The sequence below is a fragment of the Oryctolagus cuniculus genome, chromosome 6 (genome assembly GCF_051225735.1).
Source record: "Oryctolagus cuniculus isolate XC-2025 breed Fujian yellow rabbit chromosome 6, ASM5122573v1, whole genome shotgun sequence".
NCBI lineage: Eukaryota > Metazoa > Chordata > Mammalia > Lagomorpha > Leporidae > Oryctolagus > Oryctolagus cuniculus.
Genome location: NC_142872.1, coordinates 69424876 through 69437879, shown reverse-complemented (window position 1 = coordinate 69437879; position 13004 = coordinate 69424876). Strand labels below are relative to the sequence as shown.

The 13004-nt window shown below is 57.5% G+C and overlaps 1 protein-coding gene across 1 annotated transcript; it reads left to right on the top strand.

Annotated features, from left to right (window-relative positions):
• Positions 1-859: 859 nt before the first annotated feature.
• Positions 860-12457, top strand: GRM6 (glutamate metabotropic receptor 6). Its single transcript, NM_001082735.1, is given in 11 exon segments — positions 860-879; positions 1163-1650; positions 4438-4654; positions 5002-5137; positions 5904-6058; positions 6450-6590; positions 6676-6876; positions 8523-8668; positions 8771-9394; positions 10627-10938; positions 11680-12457. Coding segments are annotated over 10 exon segments (2607 nt in total). The 5' UTR covers positions 860-879; positions 1163-1173; the 3' UTR covers positions 11878-12457.
• The last annotated feature ends 547 nt before the right edge of the window (positions 12458-13004 follow it).

Genomic DNA, 13004 nt, shown 5'->3' with positions numbered 1-13004 from the left:
AGAGCTGAATCCAGGGGCCTCAGATGGGGTCACGGTGACAGTACAGGAGAAAGCCAGTACTGCATGAGCCCCTGCTCCAGAGTCCGCTGCCTCAGACCCCAGGGCCCAGGCCACCTTTAGCAAGGACTAGAACAACTTCAGAGCGTTGTCAGCAGCCACAGGAGGTGGTGGTGGGAGCTACAGGCTGAGCCGGCAAGCTCTGTGATCTCTCTCTGCCAAAGTCAGGGCAGGCTGGTGGTTCCCCATCTTTCAGGGTGCACATGGTCCCATACGCCAGCCAAGTGACCTTGGGCAAGTCTCCATCCTCCCATCTGCACAGGGGGGACTGACAGCAAAGATGCCTTCTTGGCAGGGCTGTTGCTCGTGTGCTGAGGTTAAAGATCTGTAGGAGCACAGCCCCTCTGGCCGCTCAGGGCCACAGGTTCAGCGCTGCCCTTGGTTCCCATGGGCTGACCGTCAGTGCACGCCTCAGAGGGCTGAGAGCTGGGGCCAAGGAGGAGGGTGGGATGGACAGAGGGCCAGGGAGGAGGGTGGGATGGACAGATCTGAGCAGGCAGCCGCGTTGGGTGGGCTAGAGGCAGAGGAGACAGAGGAACACAGAGTGTGTGTCCGAGACAGCCCCACGAAGAGACAGCCTGAGACAGTCTGGGTCAGGTGCAATCCAAGGGCAGGAAGAGAGAGAAACAGAGCCGGGGAGGAGGAGCCGGCAGGCAGCGGATAGGCAGTGCCGGCCAGTCCCGCCAGCCACGCTCGTGGACAGGAGGGGTCCCCCATGGGCTGGGCTGCCTCTCTTCCCTCCCCAGAATCCTTAAATCCTCTCTCACTCAGGGTCCTTAGCATCTGTCACTGGTTTGTCCAGAACCGATAGCGGCTGGCACGGTGAGTGTGGCTACGCAAGGTGGGCGCTGGGGTGAGCCCTGGAGGAGGAGGGACCCAGAGCTGGCCGGCAGGGGCAAGGGCAGGGGCAGGACTGACAAGGTGGAGGTAGTGATCGGACGACAGGGACCCAAGTGTTCAGGTTCAGAGTTTGACAGAGATGGTGGCCTTGGCAGCCTATCTAGGTGGGCACCCCCTAATTGGCCGGCTCGCTCCGCCCTCCCCCCCAGGGCCCTGAGTCCGCGCTTCAGGTGAGAACGCTGCCCCTCTGTCTTCCTTCCCGCAGCCGACGAGCCCATGGCACGGCTGCTGCTGGCGCTGCTGGCGTGGCTGGCTCAGATGAGCCCGGTGCGCGCCGCGGGCTCGGTGCGCCTGGCGGGCGGCCTCACGCTGGGCGGCCTGTTCCCGGTGCACGCGCGCGGCGCGGCGGGCCGGGCGTGCGGGCAGCTGAAGAAGGAGCAGGGCGTGCACCGGCTCGAAGCCATGCTGTACGCTCTGGACCGCGTAAACGCCGACCCCGAGCTGCTGCCCGGCGTGCGCCTGGGCGCGCGGCTGCTAGACACCTGTTCGCGGGACACGTACGCGCTGGAGCAGGCTCTGAGCTTCGTGCAGGCGCTGATCCGCGGCCGCGGGGACGGCGACGAGGCTGCCGTGCGCTGTCCCGGAGGCGTCCCCCCGCTGCGCGCCGCGCCTCCAGAGCGCGTGGTGGCGGTGGTGGGCGCCTCGGCCAGCTCCGTCTCCATCATGGTGGCCAACGTGCTGCGTCTGTTCGCGGTGAGAGCTGCAGGGCTGGTCCGGTTCCCAGCGTCTCTGTCCCGTCCACACCCTTGGGGTGGCTGACGCCTTTTCTTTCTTGACCTCTCTCTCTAGAAGAGTCTCCCTTTTAATCACTTTAATTCGCACAGATGAAAAGCTGCTTCAAGAAACTCATCCATTCAGCCTGACGCATCAAATCCCTACGATCCCTCTTGCCTGCTCTGCCGCCTACACACACCCGGCTCTGTGTGAACTCAGGACTGGCACAGATCCATCCTGTGCCTAGGGGCAGACTGGGGTTTCGCTACTTGCCGGCTTGCTTGGGTGCCCTTTTATGCACACGCTGAACAATAATACAAGATGTTCCAGCTCCCTAAGCCTCACAGAGTTGCCAGGGTTTCCCTGGAACCAGGGCCTGTTTTTCCAGAGCAGGCCCTGGGACCTGCCCGTGGGTGGTTTAGGGGGTTGCGGTGGATAGGCACAGAAGGTCTAGTGCTTCTCTCCTCTTTTTCTAATTGTTTGTTTTTTAGAATTATTTTATTTTACTTGAAAGACAGAGATACAGAGAGAGGTAGAGCCAGAGAGAGAGAGAGATCTTCCATTCCGCTGGTTCACTCCCCAAATGACTGCAACCACCGGAGCTGAGCTGATCCGAAGCCAGGAGCCAGGAGCCAGGAGCTTCTTCCTGGTCTCCCACGCAGGTGTAGGGGCCCAAGGACTTGGGCCATCTTCTCCTGCTTTCCCAGGCCATAGCAGAGAGCTGGATCGGAAGAGGAACAGCCGGGACTCGAACCGACGCCCATATGGGATGCCGGCACTGCAGGTGGCGGCTTTAACCCACTGCACCACAGCACTGACCCCCTCTCCTCATTTGTTTGTTTGTGTTTTTTGGTTTTTTTTTTTTTTTTTCATTTAAACTCCATTTCAAATGCTTGCCTTTAACCTTGTTCCCAGGTGTCTTCACAAGAAGAGAGTGGGTTTTCCTTTCTCGTGTGGGCATCTGCAGCCCTTGCTCTCCAGGTGCCAGGACTGGCCCCGCATTGCCCTGGTCTGTAGGGTGCTGGGAGGAGCAGTGTATCCCTTACAGTTCTTACAGCCTTTGGGGTTTCCACTTGGGGGTACCGGACCGTGTGCCTGGTATTTGGTGACAGAAAGAAGATTTTGCTTCTGCCTGCCTACAGGAGGGGATTGCAGCTTCTTGGGAGTCTGATTCTGATTCTCTCAGGGGCAGCAGCCTCCCTGCCTACCCCATGGTTGGTACCGCCTCCCACCACAGGGGGCAGACATGTAACTCCGCCCACCCCAGTGTGCTCAAGGCTGTGTAGAGGCTGTGTAGCCCCCCAGTGTGCCATCACCCACCCATGTCGTTGTGGGAGTCTGTGGGCCCTGCCTGGAGCACTGGTTCCTGTCTCGCTCTCCTAGATGGAACGCAGACGGCTCAAACTCAGGGACTTCCAGAGGCCCACAGGGGCTGTTAGCCCAGGGCCTGCTGCCGCTGGCTCAGCCAAGGACTGAGCCTGGGCTGTGACTGTCTGCTTTCAGACGCAGTCTGCTCATTCAAAAATCTGGGAAGTACAAGCATGGCAGACAAAACACAACCACCGGCCACACTGGGCTCCCGGTGGTGGGGCTGGGTGGAGGGAGATGCTTTGTGTGTGAAGGGGTTCAAGGTCATGTCCAGCATGTCCCTGTGACCTCAGGGTTTCTGATGAACTTCCCCGAGGAGGTCCAGCCTGCATGGGAAGGTCATTCTGAAGCCCAAGGTGTCAGCCCAAATAGCTGCTGGCCACAGCTGCCCTGGGTGGGTGGCGGGGGGGGGGCGGTGGCTTTCCTGGCCTCCATGTCTCTGGCTTCCCTGCTCCGTCTCCCTGTTTTTCTCTCCATCTCCAGCTCTCCCAGATCCATTCCCCCCACCTCCTTCTCCCCTCATTCTTCCACCCATGCCCCACACTTGCTTCCCATTCTGCTTCAGCTTCCCTACACCAGGCCTGCCCCCTCCTGCCCAGCCCTCCCCCTCCGATCAGCACACCTGCTCCCCGGCTCCTTGCACTCTGCACTGAGTGTGTCTCTCTTTGACATACTTCGTTGTTCCCTCTGTCTCCTCTGTCTGCCACCCTCGTCCGGGCTTGTCCAGCCCTAGCTAGGGTACTGTCCTCCCTACTCCTTCCACACTTTCTCTGCCCTCCTCCTCCTCGGTCAACTGGCTCAGCCCATAACCTTTCTCTTCATGGCTCTACTGCACACAAATATAGGCCAGTTCCCAGCAAGCCCTTCCAGAAGTCGGACACAGCCCTGAGGCCAACACCCACCTCCAGGTCCCTGTCTGCTCCCATCCTTGTAGGGCTGCCATCCGCACTGGTTGCCCCCTTAGTGGGAATGAGGAAAATGAGTTTTGCTCTGGGGCCGACAGGGACATCCCTTTCCCCTTGCCCCGGCGAGTGCAGCCTGTGCCCAGTGTGTGGACCAGCTGCGGGCGGGGCTGCAGCCCTCACTGCTCCTTGGCTCCCTCGTCCTTGTCAGCTCAGCTGTGTCTGGTGGCCCTGCTCTGTCCCCTCACACCTGCCATATTCCACCAGACTTAGTCATCAAACTGAGGGCTACCCTGGCCTCTCTCAGAGGCCATCGACTCCTGCTGCCCCCACCCCCTGCACCGCTCCCTACCTCAAACCGTCCATGCCCGTCTGTCACAGGTCCCCACAGGCCTCCAGACCCCTACCAACACCTTCCATACCCAAGTCCCCATTGCTGTCCCTCCCTGGGACTACTGAGCCCCCACCACAGCCCAGGTATCCTCCCTGCTTACAGATTCCCCAGATCAGCTACGCCTCCACAGCCCCAGAGCTCAGCGACTCCACACGCTACGACTTCTTCTCCAGAGTGGTGCCCCCCGACTCTTACCAGGCCCAGGCCATGGTGGACATTGTGCGGGCCTTGGGGTGGAACTACGTCTCCACACTGGCCTCCGAGGGCAACTACGGCGAGAGTGGGGTTGAGGCTTTTGTGCAGATCTCCCGCGAGGCTGGTGAGCTGGGCGCAGGGGTCCCAGGCAACAAGGAGCCTATGGAGGTGTGATCCGGGGCCGTCGGATGGGGCGGAGCCAAGCGATGGGGGCACCCAGTCCAATGGGGGCTTCAGGGATGTGGTGCACTCCACATTCTGTGGAGGACCCCACTCTTGCCTTCCAGGGCCAAAACTCGCCCTGTGGGCCCCTTAGCCAAGCCCCTGAGTGTGGGTCCTGCCACACACAAACACATGCACGCACACACACACACACACACACACACACAGGAACACAGTCCCGTGCGGTGGTGGCCTGATGTACGTGGGGGCTGCTCGGACAAGCGCTGACTTTGGCACTCCCAACACCAGGGGGCGTCTGTATTGCCCAGTCCATCAAGATTCCCAGGGAGCCTAAGCCTGGCGAATTCAACAAGGTGATCAAGAGGCTCATGGAAACACCCAACGCCCGGGGCATCATCATCTTCGCCAATGAGGACGACATCAGGTGGGATGGGGCCCAGGACTCTGTGTCTCTCTATCCTTGGCATGGGGGTGGGGGTGGGGGAAGAGACCGTGGGCAGGTCTTGGTACAGAAAGGAGTCCTGGGGAGGGTACCAGCAGGAGGCCAGGACCCAGGCCCTGAGAACCTACAGACCTGGAACCAGCAGGTGGCACCTCCCCAACTTAGAAGGCTGTGAGTGACATTGGTGGGGGCAAATGGGGAGGGGGCTTCTCACTGGCCTGGATTTTCCCACAGGGACCCCTTCCATGTTAGTACATGTCCTGTTGCTATAAAAAAATTACCCAAGGCTGGATAAAAGGAATATAAAGTTTATTTAGCTCTCAGTGTTGGAGGCTGCAAGTCCATACAACATCTGGCTGGCTCTGGTGCACACCCCTGGCTGCATCACAGTGTGGCAGGTGGCATCATGGTGGGAGCTCAGAGAGAGGGAGGCTCGCTCTCTAACAACTCCCTCTGTGGAACTTCACCAGGGTCCCAGCAACCCAGCCACCTTCCCTGGATGCACCTTTTAAAGGTTCTACCACCTCCTGAGCTCACCACCCTGAGGAGCAAGCCTGGGGTCAGGGGGCAGAGCACACGGGCAGGCCTGGGGTCTGAGAGAAGCCAGGAAATGTATCCTGATATGCTCCCCCACCATTTCTCTAGGGGAGAATGTGGCACAGGTACACAGACCACACATGTTGGGGGCCTGGGCCAGGCGGAAGGAGGAACCCAGGCCCTCCCTCACCCCCAGCTCTGTTTCTTCCAGAAGAGTCCTGGAAGCAACGCGCCAAGCCAACCTGACTGGCCATTTCCTGTGGGTGGGCTCAGACAGCTGGGGGTCCAAGACCTCCCCCATCTTGAGCCTGGAGGATGTGGCCGTGGGGGCGATCACCATCCTACCCAAGAGGGCTTCCATTGATGGTGAGGCTGGAGCCCTGCTGTCCCCCACCCTATGCTCCCCCCTCCCCAGGCTCTCTGCACCCTTCTCTTCCTGCACCATGTCTGGCTGCTCTGTGTGTTTGTGCTGATGGTCTCATTTGCACAAGATGGCTGCTGAAGCTCTGCCCCATTCCATCATCACAGCAGCATCCTAACTGAGAAGCAAAGGGCAAGGATAAAAGTCTTTCAAAGTGGGCAGGCTCTGAATGTTATCAGGATGCAAATTCTACCTCTCCCTGTTGGCCTTGGGTTCCTCTGGCAGAACTGAGTCCCAGGGCCACCCCTAGCTGCAAAGTGAGCAAGTAGCAAAAGGAGAGAGCAGATGGGCAGATGCGCATCACCTTTCTCCCTCCCTCCCCGCCTGCGTTCTTAGGATTTGATCAATACTTCATGACTCGCTCCCTGGAGAACAACCGCAGGAACATCTGGTTTGCAGAATTCTGGGAAGAGAATTTTAACTGCAAACTGACCAGCTCCGGTGGCCAATCAGATGAGGCTACCCGCAAGTGCACAGGTGAGAGCTGCCCAGGAGGTGGGGGGTGGAGGGGAAGGAGGCACGTGGGGGCTGGGCACACTACCTGCGGTCATCCCTAGGACAGGTGAGGAACGCATCGGACAGGACTCTGCCTATGAGCAGGAAGGGAAGGTGCAGTTTGTGATCGATGCTGTGTACGCCATTGCTCACGCCCTCCACAGCATGCACCAGGCCCTCTGCCCCGGGTACACGGGCCTGTGCCCGGCCATGGAGCCCACCGATGGGCGGACACTGCTGCAGTATATTCGAGCTGTGCGCTTCAATGGTGAGTGGGTGTGCGTGGGTGCCGGAGCTCCCACTGGGATGTGGGGGACTCAGGACGAAAGGGGGAGAGAGTGAAGAATGGCAGTGTGAAGTTCCTGGGGCCCATCGCAGGCTACTTGAGCCAAGCTCCGGTCGCCACTGTCCAGTGCTCCTCCCTTGCCAGGCTTCGGCACTGCTTGCCCTAATTTGCAGAAGTCAGGTATTGGGGAGCTTGCCTGTGCCCCTCTGGCAGCTTGCACACAGGTCTCACCTCCACCACACAGGGCTTAGAGGCAGCTGGGCTCTGGGGGTATGCGTGGGGTACATCTGCATGAAGGATCCATGCAATGCAACCGCTGCCCGCTCTGAGTAAGGTATGGGAGCATGATCGGGGCTGAAGACCGTGTCTTCTGGAAAGAGCCAGTGGACTCAGCCGTGGACATGGTTTGTGGGGAAAGACAGGCCTCTGCTCAGTTAGTGTGCTTCATAAAATTGGAGTCTCTGCTCTTCCACCAAATCCTTACTGCCGTCTTTCTCTGCCATGCCTGTGGCTAAATCACTCACCATAATGCTACTCCAGATCAACTCAGCAAACTGGTGGACCAAGTATCTTAAAGACATAGTACAGGCCGGCGCCATGGCTCACTAGGCTAATCCTCTGCCTGCGGCGCCGGCACACCAGGTTCTAGTCCTTGTCGGGGCGCCGGATTCTGTCCCGGTCACTCCTCTTCCTGTCCAGCTCTCTGCTGTGGCCCAGGAGTACAGTGGAGGATGGCCCAAGTGCTTGGGTCCTGTACCTGCATGGGAGACCAGGAGAGGCACCTGGCTCCTGGTTTCGGATCAGCGCGGTGCGCTGGCCGCAGCGTGCCAGCCGCAGCGGCCATTGGGGGGTGAACCAACAGAAAAGGAAGACCTTCCTCTCTGTCTCTCTCTCTCACTGTCCACTCTGTCAAAAAAAAAAAAAAAGACATAGAGCAGATTGCTCCAATCAGTACCGATTTCATGACATCACTCAAGCCTTATATGAGTCTAAGCTTGAGCTTTTTCTTTTCTGTTGTGGCAAAGCACCCAAGAGTCACCTCTTGGCACTGCTTGTTACATGTGCTAAACGGTGGTTGTTCAGTGCGTAGTTCAATGGCACAGAGCACTTCACATGCTGTCATGCACCTGTCACCACCATCCAGCTCCAGACGCCTGCTCTCTTCCCCTTACACAACTCCTCACTCTGCACCCCCAGCCCAAGGGGCCACCATTCCACTTTCAGTCTCTGCAGTCGGCTGCCCTGAGTGTCTCCTGGGTGAACCTGTTTTGTTCGGTTCACTTGTGACTGGTTATTTCCCTTCACGCAGCATCCTCAAGGCACAACCGGAGCGGAGCAGGTGTCAGCTGTCTTTCCCCTTTATGGCTGAGGCATATCTGTTGTCATTTGTGTATCTGTCAGGCACTTTGATGTTGCTAGGCTAAGTGTGAGCGCCCTCTTGTGTTTTGTTTTTATATAACCTTCCTAGAGGGAGCAGGCAGCATCTCAGGGGGCTTTGATGTGGGAGAGATGATGGGCCTGCTCTCTGTTAAGTTCTCCCTTTACCCTGGCTGGTCCTTGAAGCCCCTCCTCGAGACTGACTTGGATGGGTGGGAGCACCAGCTCGGGGTGACAGATTCTCCCTCCAGGCAGTGCTGGAACCCCTGTGATGTTCAATGAGAATGGTGATGCACCAGGACGCTATGACATCTTCCAATACCAGGCAACCAACGGCAGTGCCAGCAGCGGCGGGTACCAAGTTGTGGGCCAATGGGCAGAGGCCCTTAGACTGGATGTGAGTGGCTCAGGACCGAGCTCCGGGTGTCGGGAGATGGGTTCCTAATCCTGGGGGGGGGGGGGGGGCAGAGGTCACTGGCCTGTGTTTCATCTGTCCCAGGTGGAAGCCCTGCAATGGTCAGGTGACCCTCACGAGGTGCCTCCTTCTCAATGCAGCCTCCCCTGTGGGCCAGGGGAGCGGAAGAAGATGGTGAAGGGCGTGCCCTGCTGTTGGCACTGCGAGGCCTGTGACGGGTACCGCTTCCAGGTGGACGAGTTCACTTGCGAGGCCTGCCCTAGAGACATGAGGCCCACGCCCAACCACACGGGCTGCCGGCCCACGCCCGTGGTGCGCCTCACCTGGTCCTCCCCCTGGGCGGCCCCGCCCCTCCTCCTGGCTGTGCTGGGCATCATGGCGACCACCACGGTGGTGGGCACCTTCGTGCGCCACAACAACACGCCAATCGTGCGCGCCTCTGGCCGTGAGCTCAGCTACGTGCTCCTCACCGGCATCTTCCTCATCTACGCCGTCACTTTCCTCATGGTGGCCGAGCCCGGGGCGGCTGTGTGTGCCACTCGCCGACTCTTCCTGGGCCTGGGCACCACACTCAGCTATTCGGCACTGCTCACCAAGACCAACCGCATCTACCGTATCTTCGAGCAGGGCAAGCGTTCCGTCACGCCTCCGCCCTTCATCAGCCCTACCTCACAGCTCGTCATCACCTTCAGCCTCACCTCCTTGCAGGTGGGTCGGGCCTTATGCGCACCTCCAGGGGATTGGCACGTGCACGGGGCCCAGATGGGCAGAGGGAACTGTCCTTGATCCTAAAAATCAGGAAAGTATTTCTAGAGCCCCTCCTCTTGGTTTTGGGTCCCCTGTAAAAGAAAACAAAAAAAGGAGCCACAAGAGGTGGAGGCCTGCTCTGGGGAGCCCAGTCTGCAGGAACCACATTAGTGAGGTGCAAGCCAGGGCACAGGGCCATCTGACTGCACCACCGTGAGGTTATTTGCACAGCTCAAACCTGCACTTCCACATTTTGGCTCCTGTATGGAAACAGGGCAGAGACATCCCATTGATTTTCCCGAACCAAAGATCTTATTCCATAAGGGAGTTAGTGCTGCCCAGGTCCCTGGGGTACAGGGGAGAGAAGGCTCCAAGGCCCACTATGGAGGGGCACAGCTGGTTCCATCCCACGGCCACTACTTCAGGACACTGTACACACTAAATGGACTTCCTTCTGGCTGTTCACTAAAGCAATGACATTACAGCAGAGCCTGGGAAGCCCTGGATAGCTGTGAGACAGATGGCTCGGAATCTTGAGGGTGCCCATTCTGAAGATGGAAAGACTGAGGCCAATACAGATGATGTGTTTAGGGCCTCTGCCTGCAGTCCCATACCCTGACAGGATGGAGCAGCTTGTGCAGGTGACAGCCAGAACACAGGAAGAGAGCATCCAGACATTTCTTTTTTTAAAAAAAGATTTATCTTTATTTATTTGAAAGAGTTATAGAGAGGTAGAGACAGAGAGAGAGGTCTTCCATCCGCTGGTTCACTCCCCAAATGGCTGCAACAGCCAGAGCTGAGCCAATCCAAAGTCAGGAGCCAGGAGCTTCTTCCGGGTCTCCCACATGCAAGGACTTGAGCCATCTTCCACTGCTTTCCCAGGCCATAGCAGAGAGCTGGATCAGAAGTGGTGCAGCCAGGACTAGAACCCACACCCATATGGGTTGCTGGCACTGAAGGCTGGGGCTTTAACCCACTGCGCCACAGCACCAGCCCCACATCCAGCCACTTCTTACCCAGCAAGTGCCCTAGTGCCAACATGGACATGCACCACAGAGCTGCTCTCCACCTGCCTGTGTCATAGGCACATATGTCCCCTCTTCACAGTGGCTCTGACAGGCCCAAGCCTCCTCTCAGTAGGTCAGGAGCCTCAAAGGATGAGTGTATCCCTGACACTACATCGGCTCTTGCAGGTGGTGGGAGTGATCGCATGGCTGGGGGCTCAGCCCCCGCACAGCGTGATTGACTACGAAGAGCAGCGCACAGTGGACCCAGAGCAGGCCAGAGGGGTGCTCAAGTGTGACATGTCAGATCTGTCCCTCATCGGCTGCCTGGGCTACAGCCTGCTGCTCATGGTCACGTGCACCGTGTACGCCATCAAGGCCCGAGGCGTCCCTGAGACCTTCAATGAGGCCAAGCCCATCGGCTTCACCATGTACACCACCTGCATCGTCTGGCTGGCTTTCGTGCCTATCTTCTTTGGCACTGCCCAGTCAGCTGAAAAGGTAAACTGGGGGCCCCTGGGAGGGCTTGATGTCTGGTTTGTTTCATGCAAGGACTCCATCTTTCTAAGGGCTGGACTCCCATTCGGATTCCTCATTAACTGAATGATTTCTTGGTTGGCTGAGTAATTCATAGACCCAAATAGTTGCTTGCTCATCTGTTTTGGTTTTTTTGTTTTGTTTTGATTTTGCTATTTCTCTGTTCTCTCAGCCACTCCCCCTTTCCTTTGTCCCTTCATTCTTTAAATCTCTATATCCATTCACCGACAGTCTGCTTGCTTGATCCGTCAGTGTGCCATCTGCTCCTGTGTGCAGTAGAAGCTGTGTTTACCCAGCTGTGCCAATCGCCTGTTTGCCATTTTACACCTCCATGCAGTCTCTGTTCATTCATTCATTCCTTGGCACACTGGAGAACCTGTTCTTTCCCTCATTCACATGTTCTGGCCCCTTTAGACACAGGCACTGGTTCCTTGGGTGTCACTCTTGGCTTATGACCCCTCCCTTACATCAGTTACTTGTCCCCCCCACCCATACACACACACACTGGTCCCCTGCCACTCCCCTCCCTCCTGCCTACAGCAGAGCTACAGTGTGACTGCTAACCTCCCCACGCACTGTGCCTTTGCTCTCCTGAGTGCTCCACCGGCTCTCCCGGCTGAAAGAGGCTCCCCTCCTGTCTATGTGGCAAGCAGCATGGGAGGGGACAGGGCTGAGTTCCAACTTGTGCCTTCCTCCACGGCTTAGATCTACATCCAAACAACCACGCTGACCGTGTCCTTGAGCCTGAGTGCTTCGGTGTCCCTTGGCATGCTCTATGTGCCCAAGACCTACGTCATCCTGTTCCACCCCGAGCAGAACGTGGCAAAGCGGAAGCGGAGCCTCAAGACCACCTCCACAGTGGCAGCGCCCCCCAAGGGTGCAGACACAGAGGACCCTAAGTAGCAGGGCACACTGGGAATGGGACCAACTATTCCCTGTTGTCACTTTCCTCCTGGCTTCCTGGTGGAAGCTGGAAGGAGCTCTCGTCCACGGTCAGCAGAGACGGAATCCCCAAAAGCTATGCCCAGTGTGGGAGGGGCCAGCCTTCAGCAAGATCAGCATCATGGCCTATGTTGGGGCCCTGCTTTTCCATGCATGTCGGCCTCCCGCTGCCTCCCTGCAGACCAGACTTCCTGCCTGTGGTGGGCCGAGAGGAGTCCACCCCCAGAGAGGGGTTAAACCCTAGTCTCTGCTGTGATTTTTCAAAGGCCATGATGATGCCTTGGCGTGGCCCAGTTAAGTGAGATTTCCAGCTCTTGATCAGCCATGTAACCTGGGGACTGGACAGTATGTGAGAGCCTGTAGACAAGTTTCTTCGTGCACATGTTTCATATGGATGGAGATACTGAGGTTTCTGACCTAGAGTTCTGGCTGCCAGCTGAAGACTTTCCCATGCTCCCAGTCTCGCTGCAGGGAGTTCTTTGCTGCCTGGCGAGTTCTGGCGTCCTCTTGTAGGTGTCTCATGTGGAGGCCACAGCAAGAACCATTTCGTGGACAGTGGGGCACCCTCTATTCCTACACACTTGATGTCACAGGAGTACATTCACCAGGTTTCCCTCCTCCGGGGATTCTCCGATGTACATACAAACATATGACTTCTCCTGGCAGGCTTCTCCACGTTCAGGGTATACACAAAATTCCTCCCTTCAGTAGTTTTTTGGTTTTTGTTTTGTTTTGTTTTGTTTTTTGGTGTTCAGTGGAGGTTGACAGCTCCCTAAATGTTTTCCCATGAGTTTTCCGTGCATAGCATTGAGTTCTGACACCTCATCAATGGACATGGACGTGTGAATAGAGTTCTGACTTTCTTGCTTTCAAAGTTGTGGAGTTTATTAGGCTTTTTGCCAGCGTGGCTTCTCTTCTGCTGGGGAAGATCTGAGAGACACCTGCAGGCCTTCTCGTGATTCATGTTCCAGGGGAAGCAGAGCTCTGCATTAGAGGCTTAGTCCACCTTGATAACCGTCACCATTTCCCCTCCAATGTGAGTTCTCGCAAGCAGGACAAAGTCACATCTCAATCTAAGCTGTCCCTGC